The sequence below is a fragment of the Numida meleagris genome, chromosome 4 (assembly GCF_002078875.1).
Source record: "Numida meleagris isolate 19003 breed g44 Domestic line chromosome 4, NumMel1.0, whole genome shotgun sequence".
Taxonomy (NCBI): Eukaryota; Metazoa; Chordata; class Aves; order Galliformes; family Numididae; genus Numida; species Numida meleagris.
Window position 1 is genome coordinate 76148167 of NC_034412.1, and position 17105 is coordinate 76165271.

Consider the following 17105-nt stretch of genomic DNA (forward strand, 5'->3'; position numbering starts at 1 on the left):
AGTCAGTCCCTGTCTGGCTTGTAAGTTCCCTTCAAGTACTAGAAGGCCACAATGAGATCTCCCCAGAGCCTTCTCTTCTCCAAGAGAAACAACCCCAACTCCCTCAAACGTTCTTTACAGGAGAGGTGCTCCATCCCTTTGACCCCCTTTGAGCCCTCCTCTGGACCCTCTCCAAAAGCTCGACATCATTCCTGTACTGGGGGCCCCAAGCTTGGACACAGTAGTCCAGATGGGGCTTCACAAGGGCAAAGTAGAAGGGGACAATCATCTCCCTCTCATTGCCGGCCACCCTTCTTCTGATGCAGCCCAGGATACTGTTGGTCTTCTGGGCTACAAGAGCACGCTGCTGGCTTATGTCCAGCTTTTTGACCATCAGGACTCCCAAGACCTCTGCAGGGCTGCTCTCAGTGAAATCTTGGATTCATTCCAAGAATCTTCTTGTAGATGAGAATTCTTCTCCTGTTCTGTATTCGAATCTGGGATTGCCTCCACCCCAGTGCAAAACCTTGCACTTGGCCTTGTTAAACCTCATTAGGTTCTCATGAGCCCAATTCTCTAGTGTGTTCAGGTTCCTCTGGATGTTATCCCTCCATTCTGTTGCATCAGCTGCATCACTCAGTTTGGTGTCATCAGCAAACTTGCTGAGGGTATACCCAATCCCACTGTCTATGTCATTGATAAAGACACTGAAGAGCACCAGGCCCAAGACAGACATTACTCGTGGCTGGCCTCCACCTGGACATAGAGACATTGACAACAACCCTTTGGCTATGACCATCCAACCAATTCTTTATCCACCTAACAGTCCAGCATTCAAATCCATCTCTCTCCAATTTAGAGATAAGGACGGGGTGTTGGGACCACATCAAAGGCCTTGTACAAGACCAGGTAGATGACATCAGTTGCTTTTCCTTTGTCCACCAATGTCATCATTCCATCACAGAAGGCCACTATATTGGTCAGGTATGATATGCTGTTGGTGAAGTCATGCTGGCTGTCTCTGATCACCTGCTCGTCCTTCATGTGCCTTAATATGTCTTCCAGAAGAAGACATCTGTTCCATGATCTTTGCAGACACGTACATTAGGATCACTGCCTGTGGTTCCCCAGGTCTTCTTTTTTTTCACTCGTCAAATATGGGAGTGATATTTGACATTCAACAAGTGGTCCTACCTATGTAGATACATACGTGTGTATGGACTGAAGATAAAATTACTTCAGCATAACTGCAGGAAATGCTTTATGGTTTTCAAACTGTCTACAGTTTAAGTCCTATCTTTCATCTTGAATTTCCATGTGCTAACACAGTGCAGCTGTAGGTCCATCCTGCCTAAATGGCTTGTTCAATTAAAGGAAGGACTGCAGGATTGGTAACATTTACCCTTCTGGTCTGCAGAAATGTTGGATTAACTGATATAAACAAATAGGCAGGCAGATCATGTCTTGAAAATCTGGAACAAAATGGTCAGGATAGAAATTTTGACATTCCTGTTCAAAGAAATTTAGTACAACCATAACTCTTTTTGGCTTATTGCCAGGGTACTATCATGCTATTTTACAGTTCCCTTTAGAAGATACTTATGCAATATAAGATAATCACACACAGAAATTTTTTTTGGGAAAAAGCAAAACAGAACAAAACCAAAAAGCACAAATACAACAAACAGGTTTAGATGGACTTTGTTTCTGAGAAACAAATATGTGTTAAATTGAAGCTGAGAATTTACTGTCAGAAATAGAAAAGCATGTGTCCTTGAGTTATTTATTTTTATACATTGAGGGAACAATAGCCAACTCCTCTCAAACTCAAGACAAGAATGCTAATGGCTAAACAATAGTGAATCATTTGAATTGAAATGAGAAAAGTATATTTACTTAAATTTATTTTCAATGCACTAATGATTTCAATAATGAGAAAAACAAATATATGATTTCAGTGAAAATCTCAGTGGAGTATACATGTTAACTGCTTGTTAGTCTAATCTGCAAGCAATTAAATGAAACTGAACTGATTTGAACAACTGAAGCTTAGATGGAGAAGGCATTTTATCTAAACCAAATTTTAGGAAGTTGAAGATACAGAGTAGCTGGTAGCTAAAAGATATTCTAAAAATAGCTGTCTCCACTTTTTTTCCTGCTAGCTGTAACATGGTACAGCGTACCTTCTGATACACGCATAGAGAGAATATTCTTCAAAATCATGAATATAGAAATAAAAAATATGGAGAGGAAAAAGAATAAAAAAAAGTTGTAGCCTGTGATTTCTAGGATGCATTTGCCTTCTGAACAGCATTTTTCTTCTAATGCTAGCTGTTGTAAGGCAATGCAACTCAGTGGACAGAAGATCAGAATTGGTGCAGATGTCTTAGATCTCAGCCCTTTGTTCCACTTTTTGCTCCATCTCAGTTTGGGCACTAGTAACTTCCTGATGCTTTTACCACTGCCTTGGATTGCCTATCTATGAAATGAGGCTAATGACAGCTTGCAAAAAAAGCATTTCTGTTCTGACTACTAGTATATAATGGATCTCGTGGATTTATATTTCAGCAGAGATTGGGACTATAGCTTTACACTGTCTAGTTCATTTTTTTTTAAGAGAAAAATAATATGTTTTGAGCAGTAACAAGTATTTTCATTTGACTTTTTTCTTCACCTGGTGATAGTAATAGTGTCCATACCTCCAATAATTTGGTTGAAATTTGTAGGTAAATATATTTCTTAGAACTTCAGCTGACTTCAGAAACCATGAAAGAAGAAATTTTTTTTTTCATTTTGAAATGACTGTAGTGAAAGCATAATAAAACCATTTTTGTGCTGAGAAATAGTTATATTTTTTTCAGTCTGCCTGGATATGCATTTATGCTCCTTGGCTTGAGAAACAGTGCTTTGGCTCACTGAGGCATGCCCTAATTTCTCTCTTCTTTTTCCCTGGAGGCTCTTCAGAAGTACAAGGAGATGGTGGTGTTGGCAAGGCTATAGGCATTTCAGAAACTTCCTAAGGGTATTGGTTTCAGTTCCATGAAGAACAAAAAGGGTTTTTTGTACAGTCAGTACAAAAACGGTCTGTAACTGGAGCTGAAAGGATGGAGTGCAAGTGCTGAAGTCTTTTGCTGTGAGTAATATTCCTGATATGAGGTATGAGAGTGGTGGTGGTGTTACTTGATAAAGAGGGCAGCTGAAACCAAGTGAACCAATTCCTTTGGCTCTGAACTTCAACCATAGTACAATATTTCTTAATTTCAGAGACTTTTCCTAGTGGTAGGGAGATAGAAAATAACTATGAAGGATTTCTCAGGACATAGTGGGTAGGAACTAGCAGTCTATCATGCGGGGTGAATGTGCTTCCTCAGAAGAAATTCATGACCTACTTCCTCGATATGCTTTGCTTCATCAGAACTTTCCTTTCTTCTGGAGATAAAAATATCAACGATCTCCTACCTCCAAAATCTTTCTTCTGTCTTATGTGTGATTACGGAGTACTGTGTTGGCCCATTAAGTTGCCTTTTCTTTCACCATCACTGTTGGGTCTTCAGTCTCCCTGAGTATGTGTGCAGGTGAGAAAAACAGTCAAAAAGAATAAAATAAGGAAAGAGGCCTGTGAATAAAGATAGTAGAGGAAATACTGTAGAAGATTTTGCCTACGTCTGTCTGTACATTTGAGCTGCTCACTCACTCAAATTTTCCTTCACACAAATGAATCATTCTCACTTTATCCTTTTTTTTTTTTTTGAAATTGAGTGGGAGAATTCTTAATAGGCATGTACATTTTTCCTCTCACATAAACGTTAAGGCCTTGCAGGTAACTTTTACTGCAAGCACAAATTCTTGTTAATTCTCTGATAGGTCTCATAGCAGTATATAACAGTGGAGCTGGGTAGAGAAACAAACTACAAGGGCTAGTTCTAATAAAAGATTTCAGCAAAAAAAACCCAGTCTGGAGTTGATAAGCTTGCCTGGGATATCTCTTCCTACAGCGTGTGGGCTAAGTACCTTTCCTGGGAGGTTCATCTTGTCTTCAAGAGAAGAGCATGGTGGTGTAACCTTGCTTGTTTTGTAAAGTAATCACAACACTCACCCAAGCAGGGAAGAAATGTGAAAGGGTTTGAAATCTTGTCTTGCATCTCTTAGGTGAAGAATGGCTAACAGAGAAATGCTTCCCCTGCCAATACTGCTTAATGTGCCTCTCTGAGCATCCAGAGATACAGGCATACAGAAGAAGACACCTTGAGCCTAGCAGTGTAGCTAGCTGGGAGGTCAGGACATTGGTTTCTGGACAACAGTCCCAAGGAATTAAAAACCAAGGCTCTCTTAGTGCCCTCTATTATGCTTCATACCAAAGAAAGGATACTGTCTTCTGCTGGGTCCACGTACCTTCTAAAAAGAAGGGCCTTATTTTTATACTCTGGGAAATGTAATTGTGCTAATGTCTATAACAGGGGCTACTTAGTTTCTAAATTCCCATTTTAGGATGGTGTTTAGGATAAGTGCTGAGCCAAAGAGCTTAGATAGAGGTAACTTTGAGCAAGACAAAAAGAGATGAATTAGGCATCTAAGGGATTAACATAGAGGGATGTAGTCACCTCCAAAGCTGCAGCAATTGAAGGCTCTTTAAGGCTGCATGTTGAGCACATGCACTCTCTTTTGGAGTGCTTCAGAGAACGGATTTAATGCAGAAGAACTCTTGGGAAGACCTGTATCTTTATGCTATTCAGTAACATAATTAAGCCATGTTTCTCAGTAACATATATAGCCATTATAATGGTATTAGAAAGTGTTAATTAATGAGCATTATCAGAAGAAGACACCAGTGATGGGATAACAGAGTTTTTAATAACCTCCTCTTACTTCAGAAAACTTAAGGCTAGTATTAACATGATACGTCATCTCACTGCAATTTTTTTTGCTGTTTTTTTTTCTCTTCTTATTAGAGATTGGTGTTCACTGAGTCTGCAAATGAAAACGTGATTTTATAATTAAATGTCATGAAAATGCCTTCACAACTTGCATAGAATAATACACTTCCCAGGAACCTGATACAACCCATGACTGTGCAGTGTGTTACAAAGCAGATAGACACTATTAATAAAAATGTATTGCAGAGATATAAAACAAATGAAGGCCCAAAGGCAATTTTTTAGTATAAGGGACACTAATTCTAGTTCTCTAGTGAGTTAACTTCATGTCTTCTCTAGTACTAATTTTAATCAGACCTAAAATAAATGGTAAGTGTACAAGCACTAAGTGCTAAATACAGCCTGCAGGTAACAGGTCAAATAATCAGCCAAATTTTTAAAAATTCTGTAGCATGAAAATGAATGAAAGATAGCAAAGGACATGACACTTCCCTCAGTAAAAAATCTATTTTGCCCATGCCACGCAATGATATAACAGAGAGGCAGAGTATATGCTCTGCAAAAGGCTGTGGCCGGGGGATGCACTGTTGTTCCAGCCACGAGGAGCACAAGCATTTTATAAAAACTTTAAAAGAAGTTTAAGCATTAAAATAGTTTCTCTACTTCAAAAAATGGTTGACAAAGAACGTGTAGTTCACTCATAGTAATTGTGGTCTCTGTAGCATTCTAAGTGAGTGTTCCCTTATTTATTTTTTCCAGGTTGAATAGGTTAAAAAAATAGTGTGATGTTTTTCAGTTACAAAAGAAAGAAGCATATAATATTTAGCTCCTACATGGCATACTAACAGAACTTCGTTGAAAGCAAGTATTTTAAGAGATGAGCAAAAATAGTGTATGAGCATACCTGCATCACCATGAATATCTCTGATACTTTCTGTTATTTTGCTTTTATAAATCAGTAACTTTTCTTGAAGGAAAAAAAAAGCACGCTGATTATCTTTAAGAATACCTAGCTACTGATTCCTGGATTTAAGAATATTCAGACTGAGAAGTGAACTTGTTACTAGGTGGGTAGGTGTTTGTTTCTGGGTATGTCACTCTATTTGAGAAAAGGGAAAGAGTATATGCTAGATGCAAGCAAGAGCATTAAGTACTTAAGTGTACTTATCAACTGCCTGCTACATGCTTCTTTACACAGAAGTGAGATTGTAAAGGTTAGGATTATTTTTTTCTTCTCTCACTTGTAAGGAATAGCTGATGTTGGCTTTCTCATACACAGTTTCATTTGTAGAGCAGACCTTTACATCTAGTTGATTAAAATAGTACCACAAAACATGATATGATAAAGCTCTTGAGGCTCAAGAGAAACTAAATCTCATACATCTCAGGCAGCCTATTTTCTCCTCTACATATTATGTGCAGAATGAAGCAAATTTGAGTTTACACAAATCACATTCTCACTAATATGGTCATTCATATTAGATTCAATACCTAACCTTTCTGGAAGCCAGCACAAAAAAATCAATTTCTGTCCAGAAAAACAGATACAGAGACTTAGCACAAATCACGTACAGTCTTCTGGAGGCTTAAAATGCAAGCTATTTAAAGGCTAAATCAAGAAACAAATGAAAACCGTGCAGTTTTGATGGTGCAGCTATTTTCAGTGGGTTATGTTTGAAAAATGGGTAAGCATTTTTAGATCCTAGATGTTAGATTTATAGAATTAGAAACGATTCACAGGAAAATATATCCCCAGCCCTAAAGCAGATCAATGAATTCATTTACAATAGTGTAATCATATCATATTATCCTGTGCTTGATATCAATCTATGGATATGTGTGCTGGTCAGAGACAAACGTCATGTAAAGGGCTATATACACTTTGCCTGTTGTATGAAGACCAGGGCTCCCCAAGAGGGGAAAATCACATACAAATTTAATTACTGTTTCCATTTTGAAGAGTTTTAAAAAATACACAGAGCTCTCCTTTGACATTGACAGAAATTCTTTTCCTGTTGATTGTCCCAAAACAGAATAAGTGTCTTCAGACCTCTACTTAACGACAAGACTAATGCCACAAAGTCCTATGGAGACACTGCTGGTATGATGTATGATTCCACTTACGTTAGTGGGAATTATTATTTGGGTGGATTTCAAATCAGATGTGGTGTGAGAAGAAAATTCACGGTTTGATATTTCTCCCTTTGAATATATTTTACTGGGAGAACTGAGCTGTTGTGCCTGTGGCTGGTTTCAGCTATTTCTCCTCATTCTCTGTAATCTAGATCTGCTTCCTTGAGGAAAATTAAATTCTGAAATGCACTAAGACTTCCTAACTTCTGTTGAATTCCTGGGTGCTTAGCATTCCTCCTAAAGTGGCTGTTTTAATATAAGCACATTTTGCTGACTTTAGCCTCCCTAACTTTAAATGTGAGGCTGTTTTCCCAGGATAGAAAAAGCAAAATACAATCAAGGTATTCCAGAGTCTGTAGGTATTCAGTTTTCAAATTAGGAACAAATCCTAAGGTAGACAGCACAACTGAATTGGGAGTTGAGGAGATTCAGAAGAACTGAAGTAATACAATTTGGATTTTTCTCTGAGCCAGAATGCACTAGAATTAATTATCAAGCAAAGGAAAACATGTAGCAATGCACTTCATAAAATGATTAAAGCATGTGTTATACTGAGGGAACAAAAAGATCTGGAGATATAGACAACATTTCACTCCTTAATTTCATCTTAGTTCCAGGGTGATTTAAGGATATGACAGAAACTGTAAATTTTTAATATTAATCTAAAATTGCAGTGGAATTTCAGTTTTATAATGCTAGGAGTTTCTTAATGGCTTATGAATGCTGAATTAACCACAAGCTGTCAATAATTTCAGAGGGTTAACATAAATTACAATGTCAGTTAGTACAGAGTAGGTAGAAAATGAAGAAGTAGAATGAGGTCTCTGCTTTGGACCAGATGATTTGAATGATGGCTGGGGAGACTCTCTTAGATTTGTACCTGTTGTAGCAGAAAGTTCAGTCTGGATCCAGATAAGTATTTATGTTCTTAATTTCTAGATATTTGCCAAATCTACTCACTGTTTTCTATTATTTGATTTAGTTACTGTGCTTAAGCAAAAGTAGTCATAAATCTGCTCCTCATCCTTACTGTTAGTCAACTCCAAATTGCACTGAAGTTGTCTTTTTTTTTTTTTTTTTTGGTATAAATGTGTCCAAATGAAACACAAAGTAATGAGAATCTGTCTGGAACCATCTTTATGCTTATCATGTGTCTAGTTTGCATCCCTCTTTGTACTATTAAAAGTATGCTGACCTTTGGAGACAGAGAAGACTTTACTGAAAGAAGTAAAATAGAACTTATATCATTAATATAAGACGGAAGAATACTTTAATAAATACACTGCAGTTCAGTCTCCTCATGTAAGGTACTGAGAAAACCAGCCTTTCTGTACAAAATTTATATGGAAAACATTTTTTCCTACAGCGAGAGTACAATTTCCCCTCGCAAATAAATCTTGATAAATTTGTAGATCAAAAATAGCATGGTACAGAAAATGCTACAAGTTTTTAAATTATCACATACAATAGGTACTGACTTTAAACTGAAAACGAATGAACAAACAAAATCCCAAACTCAAACCACTCTCCCCTCCCTTGACTGGATCTAGTGTTCAATAGAGCTTGGGCACCAGCTAAAATGGGGACTGTATGTTCCCAAAGAAAACATCACAGGAAATGAACCACACATTTTTTCAGAGCTGCTTCCTCCATTGTGCTTATGAATATGTGTTCATTTTTCTGTTTGTTGTCCATCTGAAGAAAAGTTTAAGACTTCTAACTTCTGCACTGTACTAATTGAAGAGCTGAATTTCATTTTCTCTTCATCTGACATCACAATACAGGCACAAAGTGCCATAAGGAAACACTTTCTAAAATCAAATAATATCTGCTAGTTAATTCTAAATACACAGATTTAATCCCCAATCTGAGTTTGAATTTAAAAAGCCATAACTGAAATGTAAGAAAATACCCAGCTGAATGGAAGTGGCACATTTTATAGAATATTGTCAAGAAATGGGAAGTTGCCCAAAGTCTACAGAGCCAAAGCCAGTTTTTAATTATGTTACAATAAATTAAAACTATATACACTTTCTGGAGTAGAATCAAGTTCAGTTTGTCTTGTAAATGAAATAAAACACACTCCACTAAGGTAGAACAAAGGAAAAACAAAACAAATTTGCATAAAGAGATTTCTATAATTTCTATAATTCTGCAGCCTAGACATTAGGAGTGCTATTACTCCAGCCCATAACTAGAAAAACTGGAGTAAATATTGAGTTATCTGGCTCTACACAACCTCTTTGCTAACTGTTTTGCTCTATTTAAAATTTCCGGTGTGGCTTGATTTCTCTTTCTTTAGTAACGATGCCATGCAAGCAGTTCTTAATACTTACAAAATTCTGAGCTGCAAAACTATTCAGCAATGGTGTATTGAGAGGTTTCTTTCGCTGTCTGATATGTCAGAACATACATGCCTAAGAGTGTACATAGTTAACTGCTGGTGTTGCCCAAGAAAATATGCTGTGCCTTTCTGCTCCAAGTCTGTTTCTTCATCAAAGGAAAGACAGAAATTAGAAAAGAAATCCAGACAACCAAATTTAGGCACAAAAGGTGCTGCTCAAACTCAGGGCTTGTAAAAACAGTGTAAGGAGAGCAGCACACCCCAGCCAGGACTCAATTCTCTGGGTTAGGCTTGTTCCAGAGCTGAAGATGACCTTTGTTGGTAGATTTAAACACAAATGAATATTATTTATGGAGGGTGATTTAACTGAAGACTTATCCTAACATTTCCACAGTCCTACAGCTATGCATAGAAAAATGACTTTTATACATCCCTCATTTAATTTCTTCCAAAGATGGAGATCCAAGACAGCTGATAGAGAATTATATACGTTTGGGAATAATGGAAATATTTATCTTCTAGAGCAGAAATCTTGATCACAGCAAATTCTACTTATTGTAATCATATTTTTATATTCTCTGAAGTCTTCCTTTCACATAGTACCTCTCTCATAAAAAATAAACCCAAATTCTTCCCAAATCATCTTGTATTTTGCTTTATACTTTAAAAGAATATTTTAAAAGTGTAGTTCATACCATTCAATTGCCAAACTCATTAGAGAAATTCCTTCTCTAGCTCCATTCAGAAAGTTTAAGAAAAACAGCCCTACTCTTCACAGATAACGAGGATATGCTGCTCTCTAAACAGCTGGGAAAATGCCTTTATCAAAAGCACTTCAAGTGATCTATGTTCAACTTAAAGCATGGCACAAATCTTTTGAAGTACAGAAGAGAGAAAAAAATCACACTATTTTGAATTATATAGTTAATATAAAACCAGTGACAGCAAAATCTATTGTAGATGATTCATCGGGGGGGGGGGAAAAGTATGCCTAGAAGGACTGTATGTATTCTACTCCCAGTGCCTTTCAGTTATTCATCCCAATGCATGATTTCATAAATTCAAATTGCTTCATCTGAAGAACACTGTCTGTTGAGCTTGATATAAAACAACAGATTCATTTATTGAAAGATACCTCTAACATTAAAAGAGATGGGTAAAGATTTATAAAGCACTTCCGTACAAGTGTTGTGGTCTCTCTTTTAGGCCCAACAGAAAGAGCCAGTTAAGATGTATCTATTTTGTCAGCTTTACTGACTCTTCAGGAATCCTGAAGGCAATGGATGGAAATGGATGGAAAATCTGGCAACAATAAAGAGAAGGTGGTGAGCAGGAAAAATCAAAGCATCAGAGCCTCGTCGGGTTGTCTCTGACCTCCAGTCTTTTCATGCACTAATATATGGCATGCTAACTTGGGTTTACCACACAAAGCAGCAAAACGCATATCAGAGCAGATAGCTCTTGCCTGCTGCTGTGCTTTTATAACTAAGTCTTCTAAGCCAGCCAATAATGCACGTCTGAAAAGTGCCAAGAGTTAATTAGTGGTGGCCTTCTTACACAAGCAGTCCGTCTCCTGTTGTGGTGGTAGAACAATCGCGTCTTGTGGTTTCTAAATACATCTTGCCGTAGGGATTGCTCATGAAAGATCCTTCATTCCTCTCCACTCTTAGTGAATAATCAGTTATTTGACAGCTCTGTGTGGGGAAACCTTTGGCTGCAGTATACCAAATGTACAGCTAGGGATATCAAATACTTCAGAAAGAAGAAAAGAATATATTTGTTTCTGAAATATGCATGTTTGGATCACTAATAGTATACTATTACTGTAAAGGAAAACATTATTTTTATACCCACAACAAAACATGGACCTGCAGAACTTTTCAAGCAATCTTCTAGCAACTTCATGCGAGTCTTCTGCAGCTCAGGATTGTCCCATTCGTCAGCCTCGACTCCCCAGTATAAATCTATGACCTGGAAAATAGTATGTAATGTTGTTAATCTATAGTTTGCTCTTTCTACCTGTCAAATTAAAAATTAACTTTGACGGCATGCCATGTGCTGCTAAGCATTGTTCTGCAGTGCTGTGAGAAAGCAATGAGATCTACACCCAGTCCTTAAACAGATTGGCAGTTTTTCCTGAAGTAACGACAGTTTGAGCCTCTATTTTCCCTCACAGACTTTTTCCTGTTTAGATTGTAAGTACACTTTAGGACTGAGACAGTCTCTCATTTCATATTCATATTTTTGTGCAGAGATTAGCATGACAAGATCTTGATTTGATGTAGTCTTTATTTTCTAGTAGATTGCATGTAATGGATAGGTAAGAATAATGACAAAAGCACTGATAAAATCCTGGATCCATGGAAATTAATGAGAGTTTTGCTGTAGATCTCATTCAATACGATGACTTGACGCCCTGTGTCACTTGTAGCCACAGGATATAAAATCATCCTGTGCACATGGCTCAAAAGAAGGAATATGTGCAGTTCTGTAATATCATACTTCCTTTGTTGGTTGGCCTTTGTTACTTTGGGAGAAAAGATTGTACAGATATGCAGTAGCAGACGGCTTGCTGTTCAGCCTTTCATTTATAGCTGTAGACTTGGTTTTGTGATGGTAATGGATTGCAAACAAACTCTTGGAAGAAACTGGAATACAGATGCTAAATTTATTTCAAGAAATTAAGGGACAAAGTGTGATTTCACTACACATTTTAACTAAAAGGCTGAATTCTTAATGTGGGCAATTGAATTTAAAATAATAGAGATTGTATGCATGCATTTCTTACTATTGGAATAACATTTATGACGCGCACTACTACATTCTAATTTAAGCTACTGTTACAGTTAACATGTAACTTGAACAAAAAAGTCCAAACTGACAGTTTTAAAGAACAAAATCTGAATTGTATTAAGACACGAATGTATCCCAATTTCTGTGAGAAACACAAACACAAAACTGATTGTTGTCTAAAAAGATCATAAAATCTAATCTAATATAAGAATAAATAATATAAGATAATATAAGAATTAATAGTGAGTTGATGTAAAAGAAGAAGTCAGAAGTGTACAGCTGATTGATTAATCAGCTTGGGAAATTTCTCCTAACAATAACTGACAAGACTTAAGAAGTTGTCATCCTAGAACTACCTATGCTGATGTTTAACTTTATTACAAATAATGTTGTTGGTTATTTGAGGCAGAAAAGTTTGGGACCTGTGGTGTTTGCTAGAGTAGGAACCTCATTGTCAAACACACCAGGTAATGCAGTGTCTGACTGATGATGAGTGAAACAGCCCAAGGTATGAATGTATTGTAGATTCCACTGGCAAGAAAATATTTTTAGCTTCTTTATTTTTTTATGGAAGTTCTGTTCCAAAACTTTGTTGGAACAAAAGTCTTCTGCTTTATAAAGCTGCTTCTGAAACAGCCTTCCTATCTCCCTCATTTTCACTGATTTCTTTTCTGTCCTTTTCTCTTTCAGTCTCATTAGGAAAGAGTGTTCCCTGCTTTCTCTCACCCATCTGTTATTTATCTATATGACTTCATTACTGAACTTCATATTGTATTCAGCTGTCTTATTGTTTGAATGATGTACAATAGAGCTCAAGTATTCTAGTCATAAAATTAGAGCATCTTAGCATACTGTCAGAAACATTTGAATTAGTGGTCGAATGAATTTATTGTGCTGAAACATAAAGGAAATTCCTATTTTAATTAACCATTCAGAAATCAGATAATACTGTAAATGTGAAGAGGAAATTATCTGGATATCGTAGGGGTTTGGCACCCGCCTTCCATATGTTGTAAGTTATAGATTATTTTTATTGAGTAACTTAATTTTGGTGCATAGTATCTTAATGTGTGTTATAATTTTGTCCTTCAAGAAGATGGATTTTAGCCATCAAACTGCTCAAGGCACCAGCAATTTCAAAAGGATGAGCTCAGTGGTTATCACTTATGCTACCTGAAATAAATAGGATTTATAAAATTTAAGAAATGAAACAGGAAAACAGCTGTGCCTGATGTTGAACTGTATTTTTACTCACACTTGGAGAAACTGCTTAACCCCATCTGACATTCAGTAGGGCTGTCACAGTGAGATGACAGCTGGTTAAACAAGGTGGGCTGATGCTGCTCTGGATTACCTCCACACTAGTCACTTAATGGAGACTTTTCATTCGTGATCCTTTGTTTCCTTTTCCCTATTTTAGCTTTTGATCTACCGAATTGATAGTTTCATAGATTTTTCTAATTACGTGGGATGATTTTAACTCTATCACTTCCAACTGCTTAAAAAGACAAAAAATTTCATTCATGAAAAGGTTCTACTTTCTCCCTAACAAGTATCACACAGTGAAAATTATTTGAAACAGTCCTTTGTTCCCAAGAAGTAAAGAATATTCTGTTCGTTAACTACTGTTAGTTATCCTCCAAAAATTTTCTATTACATACACCTACTTTCTTTAACCACTCTGTATCCCTCTGCTTCCCCCAAAGATTGTATTCCAGGTATAAAATACTGTGCATCCTGGAAGTATGGTTCACAACTTTGTTTCTGTCTTAGGCAATACCTGTTTTTCAGCGATATTTGCTGAAGCAGATTGAACTATAAAATCCCTAGAGTGATTTAACTCATTGAGTTCTGCTTCCACACACATGGTAGCCACGTTCCCCAACAGCTCCCAACAATGTTAGGATGCTTGACAGATCTCATGTTTTGCAACACCTGAAACACATATCAGTGGAACCAGATGACTCAGTGGAAGGTGCAACAGTGAATGTCGTGGAACGCATTTCACTTAGGTCATGATTTGTCATGCACAGAGTGCCTCAGGACAGCCTATATTTTAACGTCTTTGTGGCAGTCTAACGTGAGCTTGCTCATGTTTGTTCAGTACAGGATCACGTAACAAGATGGAAAGTTACGTGTTATGCTCTGTAGCGAGAGATACAAGTTTATCACTGCGTCTGAAAATTACATATTACTTTATGGGCAGCACTGCAGTAAAATCTGCAGTCCGGACTTTGCATAGAAATACAGTGTATCAGGAGCGGAAAAAGGCAGGAAAAGCCCTTTCCCTTGGTAATTTTGTGTGCAAGTTTTCCTACTTTGCTTCCTCAGCAATGTGATAACTTTCTAGCTGTTTCCTGAAATGTGTCAGAAGAGCTGTCTCTCAGACATATGGATTCTCCTGGTGTCGAAACTGTAAGATAAAACAATTTGCTTCCATGAATATCAACTAGAGTAAACTCAATTATTCCTCCCCTAGAGGCTCCATTACAATCCATCTGAAGACAGGCATGTTTTTTTTTCCCACGAAGAATTCAGTGGATTATGATTTATTTGGAGAAGACATTTCCCTCCTGTCCCAGACAAGTCTCCTGAAAAATGACTGCGAAATTAAGATGCTGAGAGAGTTTTTATTGGCATTTTCCATGATTATCATGTGGTAATAGCAGGAAAAAATGTTTCCTTATTTCAGTATCTTTTGATATTCCTTGTGTGTACCACTGCAGCTGGGCTTCCCAGTCAGCCGATGAGCTAGGACCTTCAAAGGAAGTTATTTTATAGCCTTAATCAGGAATCTCTGTTATTTACCACTATGCAGACTCAACAACTCCACTGCGACTCGGGAAATTAAGACCAAATATCCTAATTCAGGAACTTGTTATTTTCACTAAAAGCCATTTGAATGTACATCACGAATAACACTGTGAGGGGCAGGATGCTGTCTAAAAAGCATTAGCTTGCTGTCAAGTAAGCTAAACTCTGGAGAGCTGAGTTTTTGGGGTCAGTAAGATGGGATGGTAATATTAGTACGTGAGGAAGGCTTGAAGATTTAAAGCCAGATTTTTTTGAAAAATGGAACATTTTTACAACATTGCAAGTTGCATTTGTTACTCTTAAAAGAGAGCTAGTTCCAGGCCTGCTGACATAAGTGGGTCCAATTGTCTTTACTGGACGATGCATTTGGCTATACCTGACTTAAATGTACAAGTGATTTAACTGTGAAGCCAAATTCATGTACTTTAAATCAACAGCAACTGTAGTTTTTACTAATTGGCTCTTTCCAAAGATGTCGGTGGGTTTTACATTACACATAGTAAAACCTGAATGGACTGAAGCAATGAGAATTTTATGGTTGACACTGACGGAAGCAAATTCTATGGTATACAATTACAATAGGAATTTTGTTGAAATGTTCCACATTCAATTCAGTTTTTAATCAGTGTTTCAGTATTCACCTGGTTAAATTATTTTCCACATTACAGAGGAAGACAAATCTGTAGGTAGGTATAAAAATTATGGAACGACACAGATGGTGCAGTGCAATGCTGATGACATGAAATAAAAAATATTTTGCAGGGGTGACATTAACTTCAATATGGTTCCTAGAAGCAGAGCACAGTAACTCAGCTCTGATTTCTTTATTCTTGAATATTTAAAATAGAGGTGGTTTGATTAAATTCCTGATGTGAAAGTTGCCACTTTGTTCCTATATTGCTTTTACCACCAGTGAGGTTTTTTCATCTGTTCAGGATTTACCTCAAATCTGCCTGTAAGATAGTTTAAGTGCATCAATGCAGTACAATTAACATATGAAATACATTTTTCCGTAATTTTATATTTTACCAGTGGTAAGGCAACAATTACAATATTTAAAAATATTATGCATTCTAAATAAATTTAATTGCGAGAAATCATGTTTGTCTTAACACAAGGTTCAATAAAACCTACCTGAAATTCAAGCCCGTAGTTTTCTCTACAGAATTCCCTCAGCTTAGGATACACATGCTCTCTTAGGGCTCTCCTTTCTGCTATGGTATCTGTGTTGGAAAAAAGATGTTATTAACAATATTGATATAAACTTTCTTCTTTTAGTCACAGATACAGACTTATTACATAAAAAGAGGCCTTAAAATTCACAGACATATACTCCTAGTGAAAATCTAGTGCTGGGATTTAATTTCCAATCTCTATGTTGTACTTTGTCCTTTTTCACACAAATGAGTTTGTGTGTACGTTGGTGGTCTCAGTACTCATCTTCATATTGCAGTGTATATTTCAGTAAAGTGCAGCTGAATTAATTTCACCATTCAACAGTCAGAATTTTTTTATCAGTTTGACTTCTATTTAATTCTTACAAAGATGAATTTAACTAATTAGAAACACCACAGAACAAAGAAATACACCAAAAATGTACTTAGAAATAAATTAATGGCATTAATTAACGATGTGTGAAATGCTATCACTTTCTTCAACAACTTCAATTTGATAGTACATTAAAAGGAAGAAGGAAATGACAGCATCTTATTTATGGTATCTTTCGTTCCAGGTGATTCCTGCTATCACACTACATGCACAGCTCTGACATCTTCATCCTATTCTAAGAATGCAAAACAATGTTTTTTGATAACAAAGAACAATACAGTAACTGGATGCAAGAATTAAGTTAGTTTGAGTACATTCATATCAGACATACAAGAAACACACTGTCAAATTTGAAGTAAATTTGTTTAGTACAGAGACTTTGTATAAATAATAGATTTTATTGTCTCTCCAAATAAGGTTAAGGTATGTGATGGATTATGTAGGTCTAGATTGTGACCAGTGTCGAGTAAGTTAAGACACAAATGGATGACACAGTTGCTAAGTTATTTGCAAAAATAAAACACAACCGTTGTTAAAGTCACTAGGTCCAAAGGCCATATGATGAAAAAAAAAACCCAACAATGTTAACTTATGAATGATAGAGAACATCTACTGCAGTG

General features: G+C 36.6%; 1 protein-coding gene across 1 annotated transcript in view; it reads right to left on the reverse strand.

Moving 5' to 3' along the window:
• The window catches only part of NWD2 (NACHT and WD repeat domain containing 2), a 47671-nt gene that overhangs the window by 13117 nt on the left and 17449 nt on the right, over positions 1–17105 (reverse strand). The window contains exons 3-4 of the mRNA XM_021395507.1: positions 16072–16160; positions 11185–11301 (exon numbers count right to left, since the gene is read on the reverse strand). Coding sequence (XP_021251182.1) covers positions 11185–11301; positions 16072–16160 — 206 coding nt within the window. The remainder of the gene's footprint in view (positions 1–11184; positions 11302–16071; positions 16161–17105) is intronic.